The following is a 24,236-nucleotide window of genomic DNA, read 5'->3' as shown; positions in this document are numbered from 1 at the left end:
GAGTAAAATAATAGCATCCATGGAAAACAAGAGCGAGACTGGGAATGGTTCTGCTGAAAATGAAGAAAGGTAAGTTGATGAAATGCCTAAAAGAACTAAATTAAATGTCAGTTTCTCCTGCTAAACTGGGTATTTCAATAACAAATGGCTTCCCTGTTTTGTGTAGTGATTCTGGAGACAGCCTTTTCATCACTCAGAAACCAGTGCCCCATCCTGTCAGATCAACAAGCGCGCCTCATCTCAGCCACAGGTCCACCCCTCTGTCTCCCAGATTTCATGAATTAGCATCATCCGGTGAAAGTGAACCTGAACATGTCCCAAAGAAGCACAAAAAGCGCCCAGGTCTGCCGAACTACAACTTTCCTTTCCTCAAGCAGAGGAAGCCGCCTGAAGATAGGTCATTGTACATTGCTCAAAACAGAGCCATTCACGTAAGAGTGGTTCACTTTATTATTTATTGAACGCTTTTAAACGAGATGGCTGCAATTATATGTAAACAGTTTCTTTCTCTTTACAGTATATGGGTATGGCGGGATTTTTTAAATGTGTCAGTGAGATGTGGCCAAGTGGAAATAGAAGAACATCCTTTGAATCATCTTTACCAAGCGTTGAATCAGACAATGAGGAAATAACACCTATTTCAGAGTAAGTGTTGGCAGGTTTTCACACTATATGAATGTTTAGAATTTCAGGTGACTAATGAGCAGGGCCAGATTTAAGTAAAATGGACCCCGGGGCTTAAGTTTTTTCAGGGCCCCCCCATATACTGTATGTCTGGATAAATGAATAAATAAAAGAAAAATGAATGATTTTTAAAAATTTGAATATGCACAAGTAACTTCTTAAACATAGTACTAGATTAAAAATATAAACATAATGACCACAATTTGAGCGCGGAAGAACCTTTGCGACTGCCAGACTGGTGGGGGGTCTGGGGGTCCTCCCACAGAGATATTTTTTATTTTAATGGTGCAATTTGGTGCATTCTCATGCATTTTAACAGACCAATAGGTACATATAGAAAATGGCTCAGACCTCGTTTAGAACTGGTTTAGTCTTAGTTTAGTACCTTGAGTGTCTAGAAAGGCGCCTAAGAAATAAAATGATTTGTATTATTATTATAATTATAATTATTATTATTATTATTATTATTATTATTATTATTATTATTATTATTATTATTATTATTATTATTATTATTTATTGTTATTATTGGTTTAGTCGTGGTTAAGACCTGCTTTAGTCTTGGGTACAAAGTCATCTGATTAAGCCTTACATGTGAGGGGAGTATGCAAAGAGAGAGGGAACTCTCCTTTTCTCCTTATGTCCATGGGCCCTTCAGCCTGCTGGGCCCCTGGGCTTAGCCCCTGTAAGCCCCTGCATAAATCCAGCCTTGCTAATGAGTAATGAATACACTCTTTTTCAGAGAGGAAAAGTCAGATGAAGAAGATGTTAAAGTTATTGTAAGTACACTATTGACTGCCTCAAAGTATCTTCCTCAAATAGGTTTAAAATGTACTTGTTTGTTTGTTTTTTAGGACAAAAGGCAGTTTGTATACTCCGTCAAACCCATAATTACAAAGAGTTCACAGCCTTGGTTCAAGTCAAAGATTAACATGTCTCAGCGTAAACAAGCACATGAGGAAACTCTGCATTTTGGAAGAAAGAACACGTCACAATCGGCCTCTAATAAGCCTAAAGTTTTGTCAAACAAACAACCACAGCATCAGGACAGCGGTGACAGTGATGCTACTTTGATAGAAGATTCTGAGCTTTTCACATCAAGAAGCAAGAATGCAAACATTGTAAGAAAGTCTACCCGTATTGCAGAATCTTCTGTGAACTCGACTGATCTCCAACCAAATGCAAACCAAGGGAATGAGTTACCTGCATCAGAAGAATCTGACAACACTCAAAGCCAAAGCATTTTGCAATACATTAGAAGGAGCAGTCAGGACAGTGGTTACAATGAAAACGGCCCCAAAAAGAAACGCAAACATAAAATGGACGGTGATAATAATGATTATCTGAGTCAAAACAGCCTTCTTCTTTCTGACAATCTCAAAACAAATAGTCACAAAAATAAAACCCTGAGGAAAAATGACGGTGAAGAAATAATCCATGATGTGGAATTTGACTTGGAAACTTCTCCAGTGGCAGAGCCTGTGTTTGTGAGCTCCAAAACCGAGAAAGAAGTAAATGGACAAAGCATTCATGAAGATGCAGGGCAGCCATCTTTTTCACATGATGATGCCTCTGTACAGAAAAAGAAGCAGAAAAAGCGCAATAAGAAAACTGTAGATCTGGAAAACACAGAAAATGCAACAAGTAGTTTGAGTTTAGATCCGTCACAAATGCTTGGACAGAGTGATATAAATGCTGTAGAGGAAAAAGAGGCGTCAGACATGAGTGATCACAAAAGAAGGAAACGACAAAAGAAGCCAAAAGCAGACCCTGGCGACCGCAATGAAGAGCGAGATGTCACGTTGGAGAAGTTGCAATTGAATAACACGGACACAGATATCTTGTCAGCGCTTGTTGAGAGTGGAGGAAAATCTGACCTTGTTGATAATAGCACTTCAGATTGCATAGCGACACAAAGTGATGAATCAGTGTCTGTGAGGAAAAAGAAAAGGAACCTTTCCTCTGCAACAGAAACAGAAGAAAATTCAAATTTGCCTCTTTTACAGCCAACACAGAGTTATGGAGCAGACAAAGTTGACATCAGCATCAAAGACAATGAATCAACAGATATACACAGACACAAAAACAAAACCTCCGGAAAAAGTAAAACAAAGATGAAGGAGAGGAAAGAAAAACAACATGAGGATGAATGTGATTTGGAAACCGCTCAACTGACTGAGCCTGTGTCTGTGAGCTCCAGTGCAGACAAAGGAGTAAATGATCAATGTATATATGAAGATTCTGGGCAGCCATCTTGTCCGAATGTTGAAGATTTAATTAATGATGTTACAGTACATAAAAAGAAGAAAAAGAAGCATAAAAAGAAAAGTGCAGATCTGGACGATGCTGAAAACGGGACAAATGGTGCGACTTTAGTCCCATCGCAAATGCCTGATATTGGACAGATGGAAAATATTTCTTCAGTGGACAATGTGGTGTCAGACACAAGTGATGTTAAAAGAAAGAAGCATAAAAAGAAGCAGAAAGCAGACCCTGGTGAATGTAATGATGAGCAAGATGTCACATTAAAAGATAAAAGACTGAAAAGAACAGACAAAAATTACTCACTAGAGTTGGTCGAGAGTCAAGAAAAGCCTGAATTTGTAAACCGTGATAATAGTGCTTCAGATTTCATAGCGACACAAAGTGATGATTCAGTGTCTGTGAGGAAAAAGAAAAGGAACCTTTCCTCTGCAACAGAAACAGAAGAAAATGCAAATTTGCCTCTTTTACAGCCAACACAGAGTTATGGAGCAAACAAAGTTGGCATCAGCATCAAAGACAATGAATCAACAGATATACACAGGCACAAAAGCAAAACCTTTGGAAAAAGTAAAACAAAGACGAAGGAGAGGAAAGAAAAACAACATGAGGATGAATGTGATTTGGAAACCGCTCAACTGACTGAGCCTGTGTCTGTGAGCTCCAGTGCAGACAAAGGAGTAAATGATCAATGTATATATGAAGATTCTGGGCAGCCATCTTGTCCGAATGTTGAAGATTTAATTAATGATGTTACAGTACAGAAAAAGAAGAAAAAGAAGCATAAAAAGAAAAGTGCAGATCTGGACGATGCTGAAAACGGGACAAATGGTGCGACTTTAGTCCCATCGCAAATGCCTGATATTGGACAGACGGAAAATATTTCTTCAGTGGACAATGTGGTGTCAGACACAAGTGATGTTAAAAGAAAGAAGCATAAAAAGAAGCGGAAAGCAGACCCTGGTGAATGTAATGATGAGCAAGATGTCACATTAAAAGATAAAAGACTGAAAAGAACAAACAAAAATGACTCACTAGAGTTGGTCGAGAGTCAAGAAAAGCCTGAATTTGTAAACCGTGATAATAGTGCTTCAGATTTCATAGTGACACAAAGCGATGATTCAGTGTCTGTGAGGAAAAAGAAAAGGAAAGTTTCCTCTGCTGCAGGAACAGTGGAAAATGCAAATGTACCTCTTTCGCAGTCTGCACAGAGTCATGGAGCAGACGAACTTGGCATCAGCGCAAATGATGTTGAATCAGCGAAATTAAATGGACTTTTGCAAGAGACTGACTTAGGGAGCAAAAGAAAAAAGAAAAAGAAACGCAGGATGGAAGATGATGAACTTGACAATTTAGGCTCAAATGGGGAAGCATCTGAAACCACAGAAATGAGCAGATGCAATGAAAGCAAAGACTGTGACAGCACTGTAGTGACTCAGCCTCATAGTGGTGATGGCGATCAGGTGGAAAAGAAGAAGAAGAAGAAGAAGAAGAAGAAGAAATCTAAACATGAGAGCGATCAACCTGACTTTGAAATTACAACTCAACACCAGGCATCTGACGGTGAGGAAAGTTCTATATTAAGCCCAAGTGCATCAAAGAAAAAAAAGAAGAAAAAGCACAGGGATAATGATGAAGGCAGAGCTGTAGAGACTGAGCTCGAGGAAACTACAATGAAGAGAGAAAAGATAAAGAAAAACAGGATAAAAGATGTTGATCAAATTACCAGCTCTCCATCACATGGTGAAATGTCGACCTCTTCTGGCAGACTGCAGACCAGCAGCCGAGCAAAGGGCAAGAAAAGACTTTATAATCCTGGTTCTGAAAACTTTTTGGAAGAATTTTAAATACAAACTCGAAAATATTCATATTTAACTTTTTTTGGTACATACAAAGATTTTTGTTATGTGCTTAGATGGTTTCGTATCAGTATTTTTGAATGCACGTTATTTATAATGACAGTACAGTATAGGTTTTACTATAGATCTATTTGTAATTGCTGTAACTGTCATGTGACAATCCAACTTTTTTATGAACTGTACAAACATTTTATCATTTGTAGATTTTGTACCCATTTATTTGTAAGAGTTGGAAAATTGATACGTAATATGTTTGTAGGATGTATTTATAAAGAAACATTTTATTTCCATAAACATTTGGCTCATCTACCACAGTTTTGTTATGTGTTTTTTATCTACACTAAAATCGACACTTGTATTCACAGCGTTGGGTTCTAACAGTTTGTATACACTGTAATAGTTTCTCCTTGACTATAGCCGACAGTTTCAACGCGGTACATTTTACGCACGCTTTCTGCTCCTAACCCCATGGGCTTGTTACGTAAGCGCGCGCTCAGCCAGCCAGTAGGCAGAGCCACTGTGAGCTCAGAGTGGAAAGTTTACCTCTGCTGTGCTTTGTGTCTCTCGTTAGTGCACATTGTCCTTAGACTCTGCGGGGTCTGTATATGTCCTGCCATGTCGTCTTATAACAACAACAACAACGTGCGGGTTAACGCCGCGAGGAGAGTGGCTGTGTTTGGAGGGACGCACGGAAACGAGATGTCAGGTGTAACTCTCGTGAACCTGTGGATGAAGAACAGCGCAGAGATCCAAAGGAAAGATGTCGAGACCAAGCCGTTCATAACGAACCCTAAAGCAGTGGAGAAGTGTTCCAGATACGTGGACACGGATCTGAACCGAGCGTTCACTGCGGAGAACCTCAGGTAAACACGCGCTGCCTTGGCGGGACAGACGCGATAACAGCTGGTTGTTTACGATCAGTGCTTTCTGTGTTGTCAGTAATAACCTTTACACTGTTGGATTGTGTCCGCGAGTACGAATCAAACAGAACTGTTGACGTTTTTTGGGACAATGTGTACAAATGTTCCGTAGGCTCTTTTTTTTTTCTTCTTTCTTTTTTTTTGGCTTGGAGACAGGGCCACGCAAGGAGACGCTCAATGACATTTGTCTTTGCAAAATCCTAATAGTGACACAACGCGTGATGTCTTTTAAAATATAGGCCCGTAAAGGCTTCGCTCATTGTAAACGGTGTTGGATCCGTGACCGTGCGTTGTCACAATGCGTCCATAAAATCACTGTGTTTTTCTTGCGCCTTGGAAACGACAGCGCGTGTTTACATCAGCCGTGTCCCCCTTCCCTTGTCCCCCTTATTGCTATGTTCCCCTATGCGCTTCTACCAATGAGAAGCGATCAGCGCGTCCCTCCTCCAGCCGTCTCTCAGCCACATAGGAAAACGTGAGCGAAACGTGACCGAGCCTGCAGATCATTAAGACGCTGGCAGTTTTTGTCCCTCTTTCTGTTGCGCAAATCCTTGTTCGGTCATGCAGAGCACTGCGTGAATGGCCACAAGTTGTGTAGCTGTCCGTGCTGTCGCTGGATAATAACAGCTGCCCTCCCCCATTAATCCTTCCATTCACCATCGTTAAGATGACACAAGCTGGTCTGAGTAGAGAAAACACATTGGAGTCGTGGGCACTGGGCATTGTGGCTGCTAGGTCTCAATAAAAATGTATTCGCTCATATAGAGTAGCTAGAAATCTCCAATCAGCCTTTTATACGTCACAAAGGCATTTTACACATGTGCATTACATAAGAATCTACAGTAGGCTATTACAGTTATCTGGTATTGATTAACTATAGTAGGGTATAGTGGTTTTGTTCTGCTTTTTTTAAAATTACTCTTTCTTCTATCATAGATGCACGGTGCTATTACACTATACTAATAGGGTTTTTAGATTTAGCTTCAAGGGTCTTCCATTTGTTGACTTAACAATACAAATGTATACTTTGCAACTCTTCTCCAGTTTCAGGTGACCCCTGCTGCTTCTTGCTCTTGTGCTCTCTTTAACTGCTGGCCTGTAAGAAGATTACCCTCTTGACAAACCTAGTCTATGAGCAGCACACTTTCTTGCTGGTGGATTTTAAATAGTCATAGGCCAACACATTTATCAAATGGCACCCACCCAACAAGTGGTATACACAGTGCTACATACAATAGTGGCATGACTCAAAATAGAGTCTAAAGAGGGCTGCTATGGAGACAATATGGATAGAACAAGGGCTATACCATGGCAGTTTGGAGAAGGCCCCAGATTGGGTGCATTCAGGGGAAGCTCTCATATTATGTTCTTGTTTTTGTAGTTGTTAACGGTTGTCACACATAGTAAAACTGCTACTTTGTGTTCAAAGGTTGGGTTTCCACATTCTGAATAATTATTAACACCTCACAACAGCTTTGTTAATCCTGTGTGACATTTATTTTGACCTTTCCCTTTTGCATCTGGGATTTTAGTGCCCCCAGTGGAGAGGACCTGCCTTACGAAGTGCAGAGAGCCCAGGAAATCAACAAAATGTTTGGACCCAAAGGAAGCCCTGACGCCTATGACGTAATCTTTGACCTCCACAACACCACGTCTAATATGGGCAGCACCCTGATCCTCGAGAGCTCCAAAGACCACTTCAATCTGCAGATGATGAACTATGTCAAGGTTTGGAGGAGGGCCACACACACCCACACACACACTTAATTGACAGAAGAGGTTAGGTGAGGTGACATGGTGCGCTCAGGTTCTTAGGTGCTTATCCTGACATCAATGCTAGGCCTAAATACAAAACAATGCAGAAGAATCCCATTAGATAAAGTCTTTGAAAAGATATTATGAACCCCCTAGTAATCCCTAATATTGGCAAATAATCCAAGAACTATTCAGTTATTAGGTTCCAGCCATTGTTTTACTTTATGATTGTCCTTTATTGATTACTACTGTATATAGTTATATTGCTGAGATAGTTATATTCTTAAGTTCTGTGTTAATAGCGCTGCTTATTCAAGAGTCATCAGAGCATAATCTTAAACCGGATAGAACAAGGGCTAGACTGTGGCAATTCTTGTGCATAAATATTATTATGTAAGTCATTTACTCATTTGTTGCATAAGATTGTGTATGTGTTTTTGTTTAACATTCAACCACGCAGAATTAAAGCAGCTTTGTGAAGGCTTTCTGGTTTCTATTTCTGTAACTCACATCTCTGATTTGTGTTTGATGTTGCAGAAAGCACTCGCTCCAGCCAGTTGTCTCGTCCTTCTCAATGAACACCCACTTTTAAAATATTCCACTTCCCGCTCCGTGGCCAAGCACCCAGTTGGTAAGTCCGAACCCTGAGGTGTTCGATTTTTGTGGCATGTCTTCAAAATGTGTCTGATCTTACGTGTACACATTGCAGGACTAGAAGTCGGCCCACAGCCTCAAGGCGTCCTCAGAAGTAATATCTTTGATTCTATGAGAGTGATCATAAAGCATGCTTTGGACTTCATTGAACTGTTTAATGAGGGTAAGATACTGTATGTTAACTAAGGTTAAGTAATTATTGATCATAATAAATCTCAAGACGACTCAACACGTTTTTAAAGTTAGATTTCCCAAGTGTTTTAGGACACAACCCATAAAATATATATCAATGTAATTAGTGCTTGTGCTCATTTCAAAGGATAAAACATATCAAATCTGGTTTAATTAGATTTGTTTCATTTGTTTATTGCTGTGTGATATGATTTACATTTTATAGTAAAGTTTATTCCAAATTACCTTATTTTTGATCATCTCGAAATCATATTGGGACCCCCAGGTCAGTGCCGCACGAACCCTCCGTGGGTCCTAATCCCGACTATGGGAATGGGAATCTCTGATTTAAAACAGTAACCCATCTTCAAACTGAAACTAATAAAGACAAGCAAATAAAAAAATATTAATTTCAATTTAGACATTTCACAGTTTGATGTTGTTATAGAATACAACTTAAAATACTGTATTTCCTAACAGAGCCTAAAAACACTCTTTTGAGTCCTGACCCACCAATAAAGAACCACTGATTTTAGTTACCATTGCAACATTGCAGTACATATGTTTTGTTCATTTATCCATATGAACATGAAGTGCCTTTTTAACTGCTCCTTACTTGTTATATTTTGTTGCATTAAGAGCCATCTCATTGTTTGCATAATCGTGGTTTCAGTTATTAGTATGATAATAATGATGCATCTGCAGTACAGGCTTGTTCATCTTTGAAGCAGAACCATCCAGAGAGAATAGTATGACGCAAAACACTAATTAGTTCTCTGCCCATCAGTCACCTTCACGGTAGCGAGACATTTTGTGACGTATGGCTGGTGGCTGTCTGTGATTCATCCAGATGCACCTTCAGCAGCTGCAGCTCTCTAAATTTATCAGGGTCTTTGCTTTACGCCCCGAGCACGTAGCAGTGTCAGCAAACACCGATGTGAGGTGACTTGGCCTTCCTCTTTTACGTAAGCAAACGGTCTGTGCCAAGCGACAAGGGCAGACTGGCTTTCACCAACATGTCCCTGTCTTCAATGGGCCGCTTGTTGGGAGTTGGTTTCCTTCCATGCTATCAGTGTGTGCCTGCCAATGGTGTGGTAATGTTCTGACGCGCATGGGGCCACACTTGCAAAGTGATGAATCGCTATGTCCGCTGTTTCAAGCTGACCGGCACTAAGAACAAGTTCATTTGTTTTTAGAGGCCAAAGTGACCATCTCCACAGCGTGTCCAAAAACAGTGTCGCACTATAGTTGCATTGTGAATACTGCTCTTGCATCGTGAATACTGATAAAACACTGAAAAGTGATGCTGAATGCAGTCCCATTACTTCAAAGTACTCTGTTCTGTGCCAACTTGCGTTCTTATCCAAACTCCTAAGATACAAAACAACAAAACAAAGCACATTTCCATGCATTATGCAGCCCTTGTGCATTTATAATGGGTTGTGGATTATGCACTGATTGTGCAGAATATAACATTTTCAAATGTGTGCATATTGACTGTAATATATACTGAATAACTAGATTTATGAGACCATTCTGTATGTTCTCTCTGTATTATTGAGGGGAGATGAAATACCCTGGCTTTTTTCCACCAGGCCACACATGTGAAAGGGTAGTCTATTGTGAATTATATGTAAGTGATTTACACTTACTCTGTAACACCTCTATCATATGGAGTAGGAACAAAGTTTTTCCATCCCTGTGTGTCTTCCCTTTGAAAAGAAGGGTGTGTTTTATTCAGTCAGTTTGTGCATAACAATAATATGAGGGTGTCACGCATAGTCTTTCATAGAGTTACATACCAGGAATGTTTGTTACTACTCTGTCCAGTTTGTTAGGTTAAGGTTTATCTTATCTTAGTCAGTCACCTTCATCACAAGAGACTGTCATAGTGAAAGGCTTCTGGCTGTCTGTGATTCTTTTAATGACACCTTTGGCAGCTGCTCTCTCTAAATTTATCATTTTCTTTGTTGCTTCAGGCTTTCTCTGAAGCTCTGCGTCGCCTGTGTCAATACATTTTCAAAGCAGTTCATATAACAAAAAGCCCATGTTGTTTACCCTTCGTTCATTTTGCTTCCATGGTTTTATTCACATCATTTTAACATGTTTTGCTTGTGTGCCTGTGTTTAGGCGTGGAGTTCCCCCCGTGCACTGTAGAAGTGTTTCGCGTTTTGGAGAGAGTTGACTATCCCAGAGATGCAAACGGAAACATCATTGCCATGGTGCACCCTAACCTCCAGGTAACAGCATTTATTCAGTCACTACGTCTTGTTGTTGTCCCCTTAGTATGGCCCGTTCCAAATAAAGGCCACAGACAGCCCCATGTGCTGGCAGTGTATTATTTCACTTGCAGTAACTTACACTCTGTCCTACTGGTTCTTCTAAGGATTGTGACTGGGAGCCTTTGAACCCCGGTGACCCCATGTTCCAGACGTTCGATGGGAAGACAATCCACTACCAAGGTCCTGGAACAGTTTACCCCACTTTTATCAATGAAGCAGCCTATTATGAAAAACAACAAGCTTTTGTGACGACAAAGAGAGAGACGCTGGTCGCCTGTGCTGTTAAAAAGGCATAAAAACTTCAAATGGCTAGCTGTAATTATCAGTATAGCGTTACATAGATATTTTTGCACTTTGAAATCACTCATAATGATAGCCACCACATCCATGTAAACATTGATTTATATACTGTACCTTTACTGTGAGATAAAAAAATACTGTGCAAAAGTGTTTCGGAGGTGATGAGCAACATAAGAATAAAGGGAACAATATGTTATGAGTGCTACTTCTGACACATGGGTCTCTTGAGAATCACTGCCAAATTTATGTTGCTGATTTGAAACCTAAAGTAATAACTTGTTTTACACCTGAGTAAAGCCTTTGCACAGTACTGAGTATGAATTAACTATGCAAGTACCATTTGTGGAGCTTTTGCTGATAGAGCCACTGTGAAGACTACTGTAATGTCGTGGTACATATTTATGACTATTGTTTGAAATATACTGGGCATAATGACTCACCTTGGCAGCATATTATCTTTACTCTCTACACAGTATGTACGTTACCAACTCAGGAAGGTTATAGTGGAACATTATCCGACATGATTTTGACCCCAGTGGTTTGTCCTCTGGAAGTGTGCGTGTGGCCTTCGATACTTCCTACCTGTTAAGTCCACTGGTGGCGTCGTCTTTGGTGCTGTCCTCTTGTTGCCTTATATATATGAAAGATTTATGTGAAAAGTTGCACAATTAGTGTTGATAAATATTTTGATAAGAAATGGTATATGTCCCGCGTGATTAAATGTAAATAATGTTTTATAATAGTTACATCCTGTGTGTTTTTTTTATATACTTGTTCGTCCATAACATGAGCTCCATTGTGTATTGTTGTCAGTATGTTTCCGTCCTAACTGCTGTAAATCAATGTGCCATTACAGTTGTTCATTTCATTTTTATAGTTTATCCCTTTCATGTGTTGTAAAAATGCACATCCAATAATAAAGATAGCGTAACATGAGTGTGTGTTGTTTTTGTAATTTCCACTGCAGTCACTAGGGGGCAGCAAACGAGCTCTTTCATTGTGTGACTCCACAGTCTTCACTGCTCTACGTCAGTGGTTTCCAACCTTTTTTTGCCTCGCGTACCCCTTGAGTCGTGGATTTATACTCGAGTACCCCCTACCTTGAGGATTTTGCCAATGTTATTACAAAGTGACCAACTAAATTAATATTATACAGTGTTTAACAGTGTGTTGTGTTCAAAATTAAGCTAAAATACTCTCAAAATCAAACCATTTACTATTTTTTTAATCTGAAATAATTCCAAGTACCCCCTGCTAAGTGCTCAAGTACCCCCAGGGGTCCCCGTACCCCTGGTTGGCAGTGTTAATTTTGACGACATATTTTAATTTGGTTTTAGTCTTAGTCTTTTGACTAAAATGTAATTTAATTTTAGTCGAGATTTAGTCAAAAAAATATTTTCAATTTTAGTCTAGTTTTAGTCGATTAAATTTAAGACTAATTTAGTCAGCTTTGCATTGATAATATTCATTATAATCATATTTAATCTTGTTCCTCTGCTTCATGGAGCTGCTCCACATAAACAAAGCTCAGAGCTGATCCTTTGGCCGAGAATTTACATGATATGAGGCTCTTTCAGACTGTCAATAGAAGTTTGGATGATTTTAGTCTCTCCCTTTCATTTTTATTTAGTCTTATTTTAGTCGACTAAAATATCTGGACATTTTAGTCATAGTTTTAGTCTCATGAAAAAGTTTTAATTTAGTTTTAGTCCAATTTTAGTCGTCAAAAATATCACTTTGACTAAAATTAAGACTAAATAAATTAGTCAACGAAATTAACACTGGAATTAACACTGCTGGTTGGGACACACTGCTCTATGTGACAGAGGGACTGTAATTTACTTGTTAACCTTAATGAATAAAAGTCACAGTATACGTTTTAAGCTTGTTTATACATAAATATTTGAAAACATTGTGATTAACACTATATAACAGCATATGCAGAGTGTTCATTGACTGAATATACATTAAATACATGATATGATTATATTATGTAATGAGGTCATGACTTAAAGGTCCTATAACAGATTTGATGTGATGAATTTTAAATTGTTAGTTGTGCCCAAACTCATTCACATCATAACCAAGTTCTTCACAGGGATGAGTATATAAGCGTCACAACTTTTAGATAACAATCCTGTCACGGTTCTATAAACAACAACTAGCTGCTAGTTCATTATCATTGCTTTATGTCCTGAAGAACAAAAGAAATATAGAGCCTTGAAATATCCAGAACTAACATCCTAGACCAGAGCTTTTAACGTAAACAAGAAAGAGAAGATAGCACTATTATTTTGTTTTTCATTACTTCAGAGTATCAATATCTGCTGACCACATCAATAATACAGAAGGGGGCATTGGAGTTAGGGTATCTTGTATTCACAACATGTTTGACCTCCTGACCAGCTGCACTCATTTACATTTTGTCCGGGCGTACAATCTAATTTATAGTCTACACATCAGAAAAGGCTCTGTCACTGGACCCTCAAAGCCTGTGACAACATAAAACACCAAGAAGACCATGACAACTTAGGGTTTCAAAAATATAGTCATACAAATGTAATATACAACGTCATTCTTATGTGGTTAGCATCTTCAGCTTCACCATGATGCTTTCCTCTATTCATTACAGTAACTCAATCAGGCGGTCAGTGCCCATCATCGATCCTGTCCACTGCAAGAGGTTTTCGGAGAATGATCTTCCAGCTCTTCTTGGCTCAAATCCAAATGGACATTTGCAGGACGTACAGTACATCTGTGCTGTTACCCTCCCCTCACTGTCCATCACTAAATCACCTGTGTGTACAGCATTACATTACAGCCCACGGTTACTGCTTGCCAGTTTTTGTTTTAAACTCAAGATACCGAAAAGGTTCTAATTTCCATTTGAATGTTAAATCATCTGTAGGTAGAAGCCTGAAGAACATGGCATTGAAAAGCCTATTAAGTGGTTATAATTCAATGTCTGTTGCCTGCAAAAAACTGCAGAAATCTACAAAGTCAGAACATTGAAAGCTTGTACCAGCTATTATCGTCTCCAAATTGTTGCAAGTGGCTCTGTTCCCTTTTGAATGCCACGAAGAACAGACTGTAACAGAAGTGTATATTATTGTTATCAGTGCTCCTGTAGCCTACTTTCCTTGAATCATGTTTCATAGCAGCACACACATAATGCCTTTTATATCTGCTGATATCATCTTGCTACTCTCTTGGTAATTGCTTCACCAGTAAGAGAGTATAGACACAAATGCATTTCTTCTCACTGTCTGACATAGAATCAGAATTAACTTTTATTTTTTTTTAGGTCAATTAGAAATAATAATAAATAACTAATAAAAATAATATTTCCATTTGCTAAATGCCAGAAGAATGGGAGACACGGTTTTATATAATTTTTTACAAAGCCAATTGTTCCACAAGCTCCTCATAATAGCTGGCAGGAATTTTGGTCCATTCGTCCAAACAGAACTGGTGTAAATGGGACAAATTTATAGGCCACCTTGTGTGCACATGCCTTTTCAGCTCTGCCCACACATTTTCAACTGGATTGAGATCAGGACTTTGTGATGACCACTTTGTGGCCAGCATTGGCCACATGCTTTGGGTCATTGTCCATTTGGAAGACGCGCCCAAGCTTTACTTCCTGGCTGATGTCTTTCCATCTTTCTTCATGATGTCATCTATTTTGTTAAGTGCACCAGTTCCTCCTGCAGCAAAACAACCCCACAGCATGATGCTGCCACCCCCTTATTTCACTGTTGGGATGGGGTTCTCAGGCTTGAAAGACTTTTTCCTCCAAACGTGACGATGGTCATCATGGCTAAACAGTTCAATTGTTTTCCATCAGGCCGCAGGATATGCCTCCAAAAATGAAAGTCGTTATTCTTGTGTGCATTTGTAAACTCCAATCTTCTTCCTGACAGAGTACACTCTCAGTCCATGTCGGTACAGTGCTTGTTTCACTGTGGATAATGACAAACATTGACAACAACATCGTCATCTGGGCTTTCCCAAATTGTTTCAAGGTTTAGCAATCTTAGTGTATGTAAACTTTGTAGAAGGTCAAAAAAATATCTATCTATCTATCTCTCTATCTCTCTATCTATCTCTCATTCTTCTGGCATTTAGCAAATAAAAATAATTTAGAAAATTCGGAGTAATTCTGGTTTCATGTCAGACCTGTGCATTTTATATAGAGAACGTAAACATCTGGTTCCCACTGTATCTACAAAGTCTAGCCTATACAACTATATTTTATTTTTTGGCTCTGATATCTACTGTGTTGCTTCATTGGTCATTGCCGTATCAATAACATGGATTATGAACATGATGGCCACTCACTCACTATCCAGTAACATCAGCCATGCTTGATCTGCACAGTAACTGTTGCTTTCATTGGGTTCACACACATTTTCTAATCCAATGTTATTTTGTTTCTGGTTGCATTAAAAATACAATTTTAGTTAGAAATCACACCGTGCAGGTATGACTGAACAATAAAGTTGCAAATTTGTTATTTTCGTTAAAGATTGTCAGCAATTTTTGTTTAAGGGCCATTCGCAGGTTGCAAATATCAGCTGCTCGGGCTGCACGTGAATGCGTCATGTCTCAATACAGGAAGTCTGCAAAGTTTTCAGCAGAGTGGCAACTTGACTCGCATCTCGCAGCCAGTGCACACGCTCGCCTTGCATTTGTGCGTGTAGGAGGAGGAAGATGAGCTTAGACTGGTCAAACTGCGGCAGATAAGTTCATTACCGGATCCAAAGGCAGGAGAAAGAAAGTGAACATTTAAGACTGATACGTCGCCAGCTGTCGGTGAGAAGAAATTGATTGTTTTCCTCATCGGGCGCTGCGCTGTCTTTGACGGCGCGATGTGGGAACAGGAGGAATTCGCCAAACACTGGAAAAATGAGTTTCCCGAGTGTGAAGTCCCGCAGATGGACTTAAAGTCGGTGGAGGACATTGAGTCTGAGCTGGAGTCGTGCAAAGCGAATCTGAAAAAGCTCCAGAAGTCTCTCGCGGAGGAGAAATTCAAGATGATCTACCTGCAGACCACCGTGGCTCGGCAGAAGAGAGACGACCCGGAAAGGTTTGAGGCGAAAGATGAAAACTTTAACGCTGATAATTTTTCCTTCGCGAAACCAAAAGAGATCAGTACATTTCACATAAGGGACGACGAGGTAGATCGAGCCAGGCTGGCCGAGTCTGTCCTGGGAGTCAAAGTCCTGGGAGTGCAGCCAGCGGTGTTGGGCAGCTCCTTCTCCCGGGAGAGACCCAGGTTCAGCGGAAAGACAGGTAAGCCCGTGCCTATCCCGGTGCCTCCGCGGATCAGCAGCTTCCAGAAGCCCGTCCCGGTCCTCACCAACGACAACGAAGACGCCAGCGACCGGGAATACGAGGACACGGAGCTCAATGAGAATTTTGTCCGGAATCACTTATTGGCGCCTAAGATTGTCTACAGGGACAACCAGAGGACACCCAACGCGCAGCGGGACACCAGACGGCCTTACCGCCACAGCAGGGACTTTGACTCCGGTGACGATGGCAGGTTGTCCCCGTCCTTCCAGCACATCCAGCGGAGACCCTCGCGGGGCTCTGGATGCAGCACACCGGACAGGAGGAGTGATGGATACCTGAGCTCCGACCATGACGACTCTTCATCAGTAGGTAAGGAACATGCCCAGTGCTCAGCCTTTTTAATCATTCACAATTAGACCAGGCTTAAGGCGTACAATGATGGTTTATTTCAGTGGGTAACTTATAACCAAGCACCATTCGACTCAATCCTGACCTGTAACCTTTAACAATTAAAATGTGTCTTAAGTGTCCAGTGTAACACCCTGATGTATGCCACTGTTAAAGGAACAGGCCACCGTTTGTCCATACTGAGATTTGTTCTTACCTGAGCTTAGACGAGTTGATATGTACCTGTCTGGTGTTTGTATGTGCCTGTGGAAAAGCGTGGTAGCTTCCAACTTCACCCCGTTTGGAGCTATAGGAAAACATTGGGAGAGGTCAAATGCTAACAACATCTTTAGTTGTTTTGCGTGACTGAGGGCACGCACAAAGACCAGACAGGTACGCATCAACTTGTCTAAGCTCAGGTAAGAACATATCTCAGTATGTAAAAACAGTGGCCTGTTCCTTTAAGTCAAATGAGCCAAGGCTAGACACAGAAGCAGTTTGATTTATGTTCATTAGACATCAGATTTAGACATTTAGTTGACAGATTCCCTAACTCACTGCAATGGCTCTTAAAAAACTTTCAAGACATTTAAAAAATGTTTTACTCTGACTTTGCAGAGAAAAAAAGTGTCATATTGGGTTAGTTTGTGGGCGGCTTTAGTAGAATGTCATGCCTAAACATGAAGACAAATCAGAAATATGATCATGACATGTTGTAGATACAAATGACTTGCTGCTTTGGCCTCACATTTAAAGGAATAGGCCACCGTTTTTACATACTAAGATATGTTCTTACCTCACTTTAGACGTGTTAATATATCCCCGTCTGGTCTTTGTCCGTGCGCTCTGCCAGGCAAACGGAGCACATACGCAGCCTCTCCCACATGTCACATAGCTCCGAAAAAGCTCACGATAGAAGCTACCAAGCTCTTCCACGTGTTCCCTATTTAAATAAAGTTACGTGAAGTGTTTTCATGCGAAGTATATTTACACAGAAATGTAACATGTCGATTTTATAAGCAAATAAAAAGGGGGACTATATTGTGAGGCGTAATGATACGAGGAGCACAGCGTCCGCGTAGTAACTCCTAAAGACTTCCCCCGCTCACTTCCGTCAATAACCTTTAGGAGTTACTGCGCTGACGTTTTGCTCCTCGTATCATTACGCCTCACAATATAGTCCCCCTTTTTATTTGCTTATAAAATCGACATGTTACATTTCTGTGTAAATATACTTCGCATGAAAACACTTCACGTAACTTTATTTAAATAGGGAACACGTGGAAGAGCTTGGTAGCTTCTATCGTGAGCTTTTTCGGAGCTATGTGACATGTGGGAGAGGCTGCGTATGTGCTCCGTTTGCGTGACAGAGCGCGCGGACAAAGACCAGACGGGGATATATTAACTCGACTAAAGTGAGGTAAGAACATATTTTAGTATGTAAAAACGGTGGCCTATTCCTTTAAGGAACAAGACGCGTGATGCAAGGTATTAGGGAACACCATGTAATTCTAGAAGTAATGCACCTACATTTTGTACATGGTGTTTATGGGCTGCCATGTTGGAATGAACAGTCTGGCCAACAGCTCAATATTTTCACACTCCCACTGCCATCGATTATCTGCGCCCAGTGATTTATTTTTATGTTGCGACTGCATTGCCTCCCACTTTTGACGAACCTGGACTAAAATACTGTGTAAGACCGAGATGTACTGTAGATGTACTGCAGTGTCAAAACAACAACATGATGGAAATCTCATTTTAGAATCAACAGAAAGAGAAAGCTGTTTTTTTTTCTTTAAATCTACACCATATCATCCCCATAAAAAGTCTGCCTAAGAATTAGTTGTTGTGTTGTTTTAATGTTTGAAAACCTGAAATTTCATTCTGTCTCTTGTTTTCTTTAAACAACAGTGACACAAATCTTTTGCAGAAGAGTCTACAAAGTTCATGTGATTCATTCACAGCAACCAAACCACAAAGGCCCATTGCATCAGCAGTTGGCTGACAGACACAGAAACATGGAAGTTCGGATTTCACAAACGTTACCAAAAAGGGGGGAATTTAGTTTATGTGCAATCAAAACTCTTAAATTAACCTCCGTATTAAAAAATGGCCTGTATTTTCTAAATCTTGCTGCTGCTCTGATTGAGAGACCTAATTTCATGACATAATTTTATTGCGACCTCTTTTGTGCAATGTGTGCCTTCATTCATCAATCAAAGTGCCCAGCAGATGAAAATAATAAGTAAGTAAGTGCAGTATTTGTCATTGTACAACCGTACAACGTGTTCAGGTGTCATGGGCTCGACACACAGTAGACGACAAACCTGGTTGGCTGCCTTCCGTGCTCCTCTGATTCTCTGAAACAGTGCAGCCCCTGGGTTTTTCCCTGTTTAGAGCGTGGTGTCCTGCACTGGTCAGCCCCTCATCCACCTCCTCCCACCTCTTCCTCCTGTGCAGCTCTCTCCGCTCCCTCTGCTCTTTCACCATCTTCTGGGAAGAGCGTAGGGTTAACCTGTTTTATTCTCCAGTGAACTGGATCCAGTGATTAGCAAGAAGAATAGAAGGCTTGTGTGGCTTAGCTGTGAGTCTTGGCCAGATACCTCCTCGTTTGTCCCTTTTTTGTATAATAATTGTAATAAACATTCATAACATAATAGAAAAAAACAAACAAATAAACCCCAATATCAAATGGAGGTACATTTCTGATTAGCCTAAACTAGGAAAGATTAAATGCTTAAATATAGTCACTTTTGTGTCACAACCCTCCATTTGTGAATCAAAGTTCTGTGCCTAAAGTAGCACATGTTTACAAGATCTGAGTTCTTTAGTAAAGGACTTCCCCAACAAAATGTGGAAACTGGGAGTGAGTCAGACAGGAGTGACTCTGGGTGCATTGTATTTTAGTCTGTGACATTTGAATGCATTGCAATGTCTGCATAATACAGATTTAGCATTGTGTTGTTTTTTGTGGCTGAGATGTTTTTAATCTGCATAGTATTATTTTTACATAATTTTTTAATATTTTATACATATTTTTTTTGTACAAAACCAGACTTGGTAAACTAATTTCTTGTTAAATGGACAGCTCTTCCTTGAGTGTGTGTGGTCTTCCATTGTCCACTTCCTACTGCATTTTTTTTGCTGCTTCCACTTAATTAAATTGTTATTGTGGCTGATCACTTGCCATAATCTGCGCAGCAGGATATTTACTTTGGCCCTGATGTGCAGAATCTGTGGAAAATTGTATTGTTTCTTGAACAATAGTGGGTGTACATTGGTGGGAAAACATGTTTGGGCCTTAACCCGCTCATTTCCAAGCTTAAAATCTTAATTAAAGTGACCCCATGGTCAACTACAAAGGTTGTGAATGCTTTGTGTGTTTGCTGGAAACTGGGGTCAGGGGTCAAATGACTCTGAGACCATCACTGGGACGATTCACTGATGATTCATTCCACTGTGTTGGTTTGTCGCGGTGAGTGTTCGCCATTGCTGTCTTTTCTTCTTGTGTCAAACCAGTTCAAGCCAGACTCTTGTGGGTTTCTTTTTTTTGGTAAACCTATTTCAAGCATTTCAGAGAAAGTTCAAATACTTTGCTGTGAGGGGTTTTGATGCTGTATGAGACATGATTTGCTGAAAAGCTGGATGACTAATTTGTAATAGGTTTCTTATTCGTCCATTTAAATACCTGTAAATCGTCATAGGCATTTGTTCTGAGCGTTTCAGTGTGTGCCAGATGGGTGGCCCAGCTGAGACGACAGTTTCCGGTTCCTCTTACCTCTAACACACATCCCTGTGCAACACCTTACTGCTCAAAAGATGTATGTTTTCCTGTTTATCACGAGTTCAAACAACTTACAAGAGAATTTAAAGCTCTTTTAATCATTCTTCTCTTTTGATCAGCTGTAAAATGTAACATGTAGCAGTTTTCAATGTTAAAAACGCAAACAGGCAGACGTTTTGATCACATCACAGAATGCCTCTTTGCTCTAAGGTCAGTGAGATTCAAATCACTGTGCAAGGAAAACAAATGCATGTGATGTGACTAAAGATTGGCATTTCTTTGAGCTGAAATGACAGATTCACACTGATAGCTGATGGCAAATGGTGGGATTGTTTCTGGTCCAAAGTGGAGAGGATGCTAAGCAACAAGGAACACTTACATCACCAAATTTCTGTATTATGGTTTTATTTGAATTAATATTGCCATGTGGTGCCAATGCCAAAATTATGTAAACGTTTACATATTTGAATCATTTTGAGTGTTTTTTGGGGGTAGATTTGTCTTCATTAAGTAAAAGTTAGTGAGTCATGAAATAAAAACTTATCTCATGTTTTCCTTTCCCTGTCTGTCAGTGACCATGCTCTACTTGTCAAACCTGTATCAATTGTGCAGTCACTCCAGCTGTTTTGGCTCAACCAACTATTACTTCAGTGTTATGTGTAATACAGTACTACTACAAAGACATGACCTGACACGCTTCGTTTTATCTTTGCGCTTTTTATATAGTGATACCACACCGCCTTGCACTTAAACTCATTTGTGCCTCTTAAAAACATCCTGATCAGAGCGTAGTGTGTGTTGCGTGCTGCGGATTTAGTTGCACAACAAGCCTGGTTTTCTCACTCGGAGAGGGTGCTTCTCCATTTCTCCGACACTTCTGGTCTTCCTCGAATATTGGCTCATTCTCCCAGATAAGAGGAGCGTGTCGAGGCTTGTCCTGTAAATTCTCACATAGAGGAGGGAGCCTACTGTCATATTGTTTAATTTCTTTACACTTGTTCGTGGTGTGATGGCAGCTTTAAAGAGCCCATGTGTGCTGCTTCGTCCGTAAACCTGTGAATTGTAGACAATATCAGAGGCCATCCACACAGTTGTAATGGTGTTGGAATGCATTATCATTGGAAAGCTCCAGTGTAATGTTACAACACCTTGAGGCTGGGAAACAAAGGGAAAAGTCATTTAGAAAATAGTTTAGATTTCATTCATTTTATTACTTCAGCACAAATTTAACATTTTAGGAACCTGTGTTTTAAATACATTATAAAGAGACATTTAAAAAAAAAGCAGAACTAAGTAACTTAAGCCCCTAGAGGCCATAAGCGTCACTGCAGGTGTCGAAGCATGTTTTTTACGCATTAATTGTCCATGAGAGTAAATACTACGCTGATAGAAAAGACGAAGGGAGAGAGGGATATACATTGTGCCACAACCCAATTACACTTGGACATATTTTTTTCACTATAACTTGGCTGTAAACACTGCTAAAGTGGCGCTAGCCCACAGTTAGCTTTGCCCGTTAGCCTGTTAGCTTCTTCTTCGTGATTCCATTAGTGTGTATTGGGCCTCGGAGTCGGAGCAGGGAAAGCTGCAAGTGTGGAGACACCGGGGGAGGTGAAAGACCCCCCAATCATCTCATTAAGACTAGTATCGCCCCCAGAGGGATTATGGAAAGGATTTATTCATGCAAACAAGTTACTTAGTTCTGCTTTAGGATGTAATACTTAAAGCAGGAATATAGTTGTAGCCAGGCCTGGAATATTCTGGACATTTACACCGTGTTCCAAATTATTATGCAAATTGTATTTCAGTGTCAAAAAAGTAAAAAAAAAAGAGTGTTTTTCATTGAAACTCATGGATGGTATTGTGTCTCAGGGCTCTTTGAATCACTGACATCAATCTCAGTGACCTGGGATGATTAGTTGTCAGGTTAAGCCCAGTTATTCAGACCATCATTTTCAAGCAATATGGAAAAGAAAAAGGATCTCTCTGCTGATGAAAAGTGTGAAATAGTTGAATGCCTTGGTCTAGGTATAAAAAACATCAATATTTCATAAAAGATTAAGCTTAATCATCGTACTGTTAAGAGATTTGTGGCTGAGAGTAAATTAACATTATTATTCTGTTTTCCGGTTCTAAAGGACAAATAGTATATCGAAAAATTGGTATCGGTAACATTCAAGTACTGGTATGGGAAAAAATGTACCCAGCCCTAATTTATAAATTAATATGCCCCTTTTTTCAAGCTGTGAAGTGGCATAAACTGCTTTCAAATCTTTTCTAACTCTCAAAACACTTTGCTGTGCTTGATGATTTTCACAAATTCTTTAGGCACTTCTCAGGCGTATGCACATACGGCTTTGTCAGATGCCTTGTCATAGTAAGAGATTTATACCCGTGTGTGCAATCAACTAAAAACATCCTATATTTAGACACTGACGGTAAGGGCGGTCTGGTTTTTTGTCACTTCCTCGTTTACAATAAAGGATTGTAGTTGCAAAAGATATTTACTCTACTGTACCAGTTTTAAGCAGTTTGCAAGCTTTAGCGCCCATAGAAGTGGCTTAAAGCGTACGTACAGAGAACAATTCTTCAGCCACGGATATATAGAATCATTCCTGTTTTTAAGTGTAATTTTAGTTAGCAAGAATATTACTTTGACTAAAATTATGACAAAAGTTGTTTTAATCAATGACACCGCTACAAACATGCAAGTAACTTTTCTAGCAACCGCACTTTTTCTTACACAATCTTCTCTAAACTACCACTTTTGGGTTTAGTCAAGGCATTTAAACAAACTGAGACTATAAAATCTGGACCTAAACGCTATTTATGGGCTGCCATCTTGCTGCGTTTCCACGGTGATGAACGAGTTGTCTTGAAAGAGCAGACAGCGAGGGGGAGGAAGAGGAGGAGGTTTTTTGCAGCATCATCCTCGGTGCTCAGGGGACATGCAAGAGATTTATCCACAGAGGTGTGAAAGCAGTTTCTCAGACTTTGGTGCACTCACAACGTGGGGAAAACGGCACAGGGGCTTATGTTGGGGGTATTTTTGGGGTCATGTTAAGATTTCCCATTGCCTAAAACATAGGAGTCAATGAGTGTCACATCACAGAAAACTCCCAAAGCATTTGTGGTCTATTGACGTCACTTTAAACTGCAGTTGTGGGTGGAGTCAACTGTCAATGCAGAGACGTGTATTCTCTGTGGTTACGTTAAGTTTGTAATGAATTTGCTAACACCTTATTGTTGTGCATGTGCTCGTTATGAAAAGGTGACTTCATGCTTCAACACATTGAGTGCCAAAAACTGAAAAACCTGTTTTTGCGGGGTTTGTTTTATTACAAAACTATACATTCTAATGCACCTTATGTGTGATTTTGGTAGCTCTGTGATGAACAGAAGTGAAATAAATGACGATCAAAAACTTGTGAAAAGTCACGATCTGGACATTTCATATATATTATTGAGTTTCTAAACCTGACACTCTCGCTCTCTGGAGCACGTTTGACAAAGCAGAGCGGTTTCCCATGGACAGATCGAAACAATTGAGATTTTAACATATCTCTGAGTTTTAAATGGTTAAAATCGGTCCAAGAACGGCAGAGAAACATCCTGTTAGATTCTTCAATCCGAGAACCACGCAGGTTTAAATGCACACGCGATGATTAGCGAAAGCGATCGATAACACGCAGTGTTTCAAATCGTGTCAACAATGTTGTCCTTGAAAATTTACTTGAAACAGAGATATTTAGGCATTTAGCCTCTTCCCATAACCTTAGTGCCTGTCCAGAGAGGAGAGGAGGAGTTAATCACAAAGAAGAGTGTTTCATAAAACACACAATATCTCCGCTCCTAGAAAAAAAATCTGTGATTTTGA

The 24,236-nt window shown here is 40.0% G+C and overlaps 3 protein-coding genes across 3 annotated transcripts in view; all 3 read left to right on the top strand.

Moving 5' to 3' along the window:
• Positions 1-10: 10 nt before the first annotated feature.
• On the top strand, positions 11-2,901 carry LOC306970742 (uncharacterized protein; the record flags this gene model as incomplete). Its single annotated transcript, XM_079566769.1, has 6 exons — positions 11-69; positions 167-431; positions 518-645; positions 1,427-1,463; positions 1,539-2,010; positions 2,885-2,901. The coding sequence occupies exons 1-6, from the start codon at positions 20-22 to the stop codon at positions 2,899-2,901; spliced, it is 969 nt and encodes a 322-aa protein (XP_079422895.1). The 5' UTR covers positions 11-19.
• Positions 2,902-5,307: 2,406 nt separating this feature from the next.
• On the top strand, positions 5,308-11,799 carry aspa (aspartoacylase). The gene is made up of 6 exons (XM_079566515.1): positions 5,308-5,668; positions 7,258-7,453; positions 8,018-8,111; positions 8,190-8,297; positions 10,436-10,545; positions 10,692-11,799. Exons 1-6 carry the CDS (start codon positions 5,421-5,423, stop codon positions 10,881-10,883), a joined length of 948 nt encoding a protein of 315 aa, XP_079422641.1. The 5' UTR covers positions 5,308-5,420; the 3' UTR covers positions 10,884-11,799.
• A 3,605-nt stretch (positions 11,800-15,404) lies between these two features.
• abr (ABR activator of RhoGEF and GTPase) overlaps positions 15,405-24,236 on the top strand; it is a 138,399-nt gene continuing 129,567 nt past the window's right edge. Inside the window, exon 1 of the mRNA XM_079566118.1 lies at positions 15,405-16,554. Within this exon, the coding sequence (XP_079422244.1) occupies positions 15,759-16,554 (796 nt within the window). The 5' untranslated portion in view covers positions 15,405-15,758. The remainder of the gene's footprint in view (positions 16,555-24,236) is intronic.

This window comes from Gobius niger, assembly GCF_951799975.1.
Source record: "Gobius niger genome assembly, chromosome: 11".
Lineage (NCBI taxonomy): Eukaryota > Metazoa > Chordata > Actinopteri > Gobiiformes > Gobiidae > Gobius > Gobius niger.
This window is presented reverse-complemented; position numbering and strand designations above follow the sequence as displayed.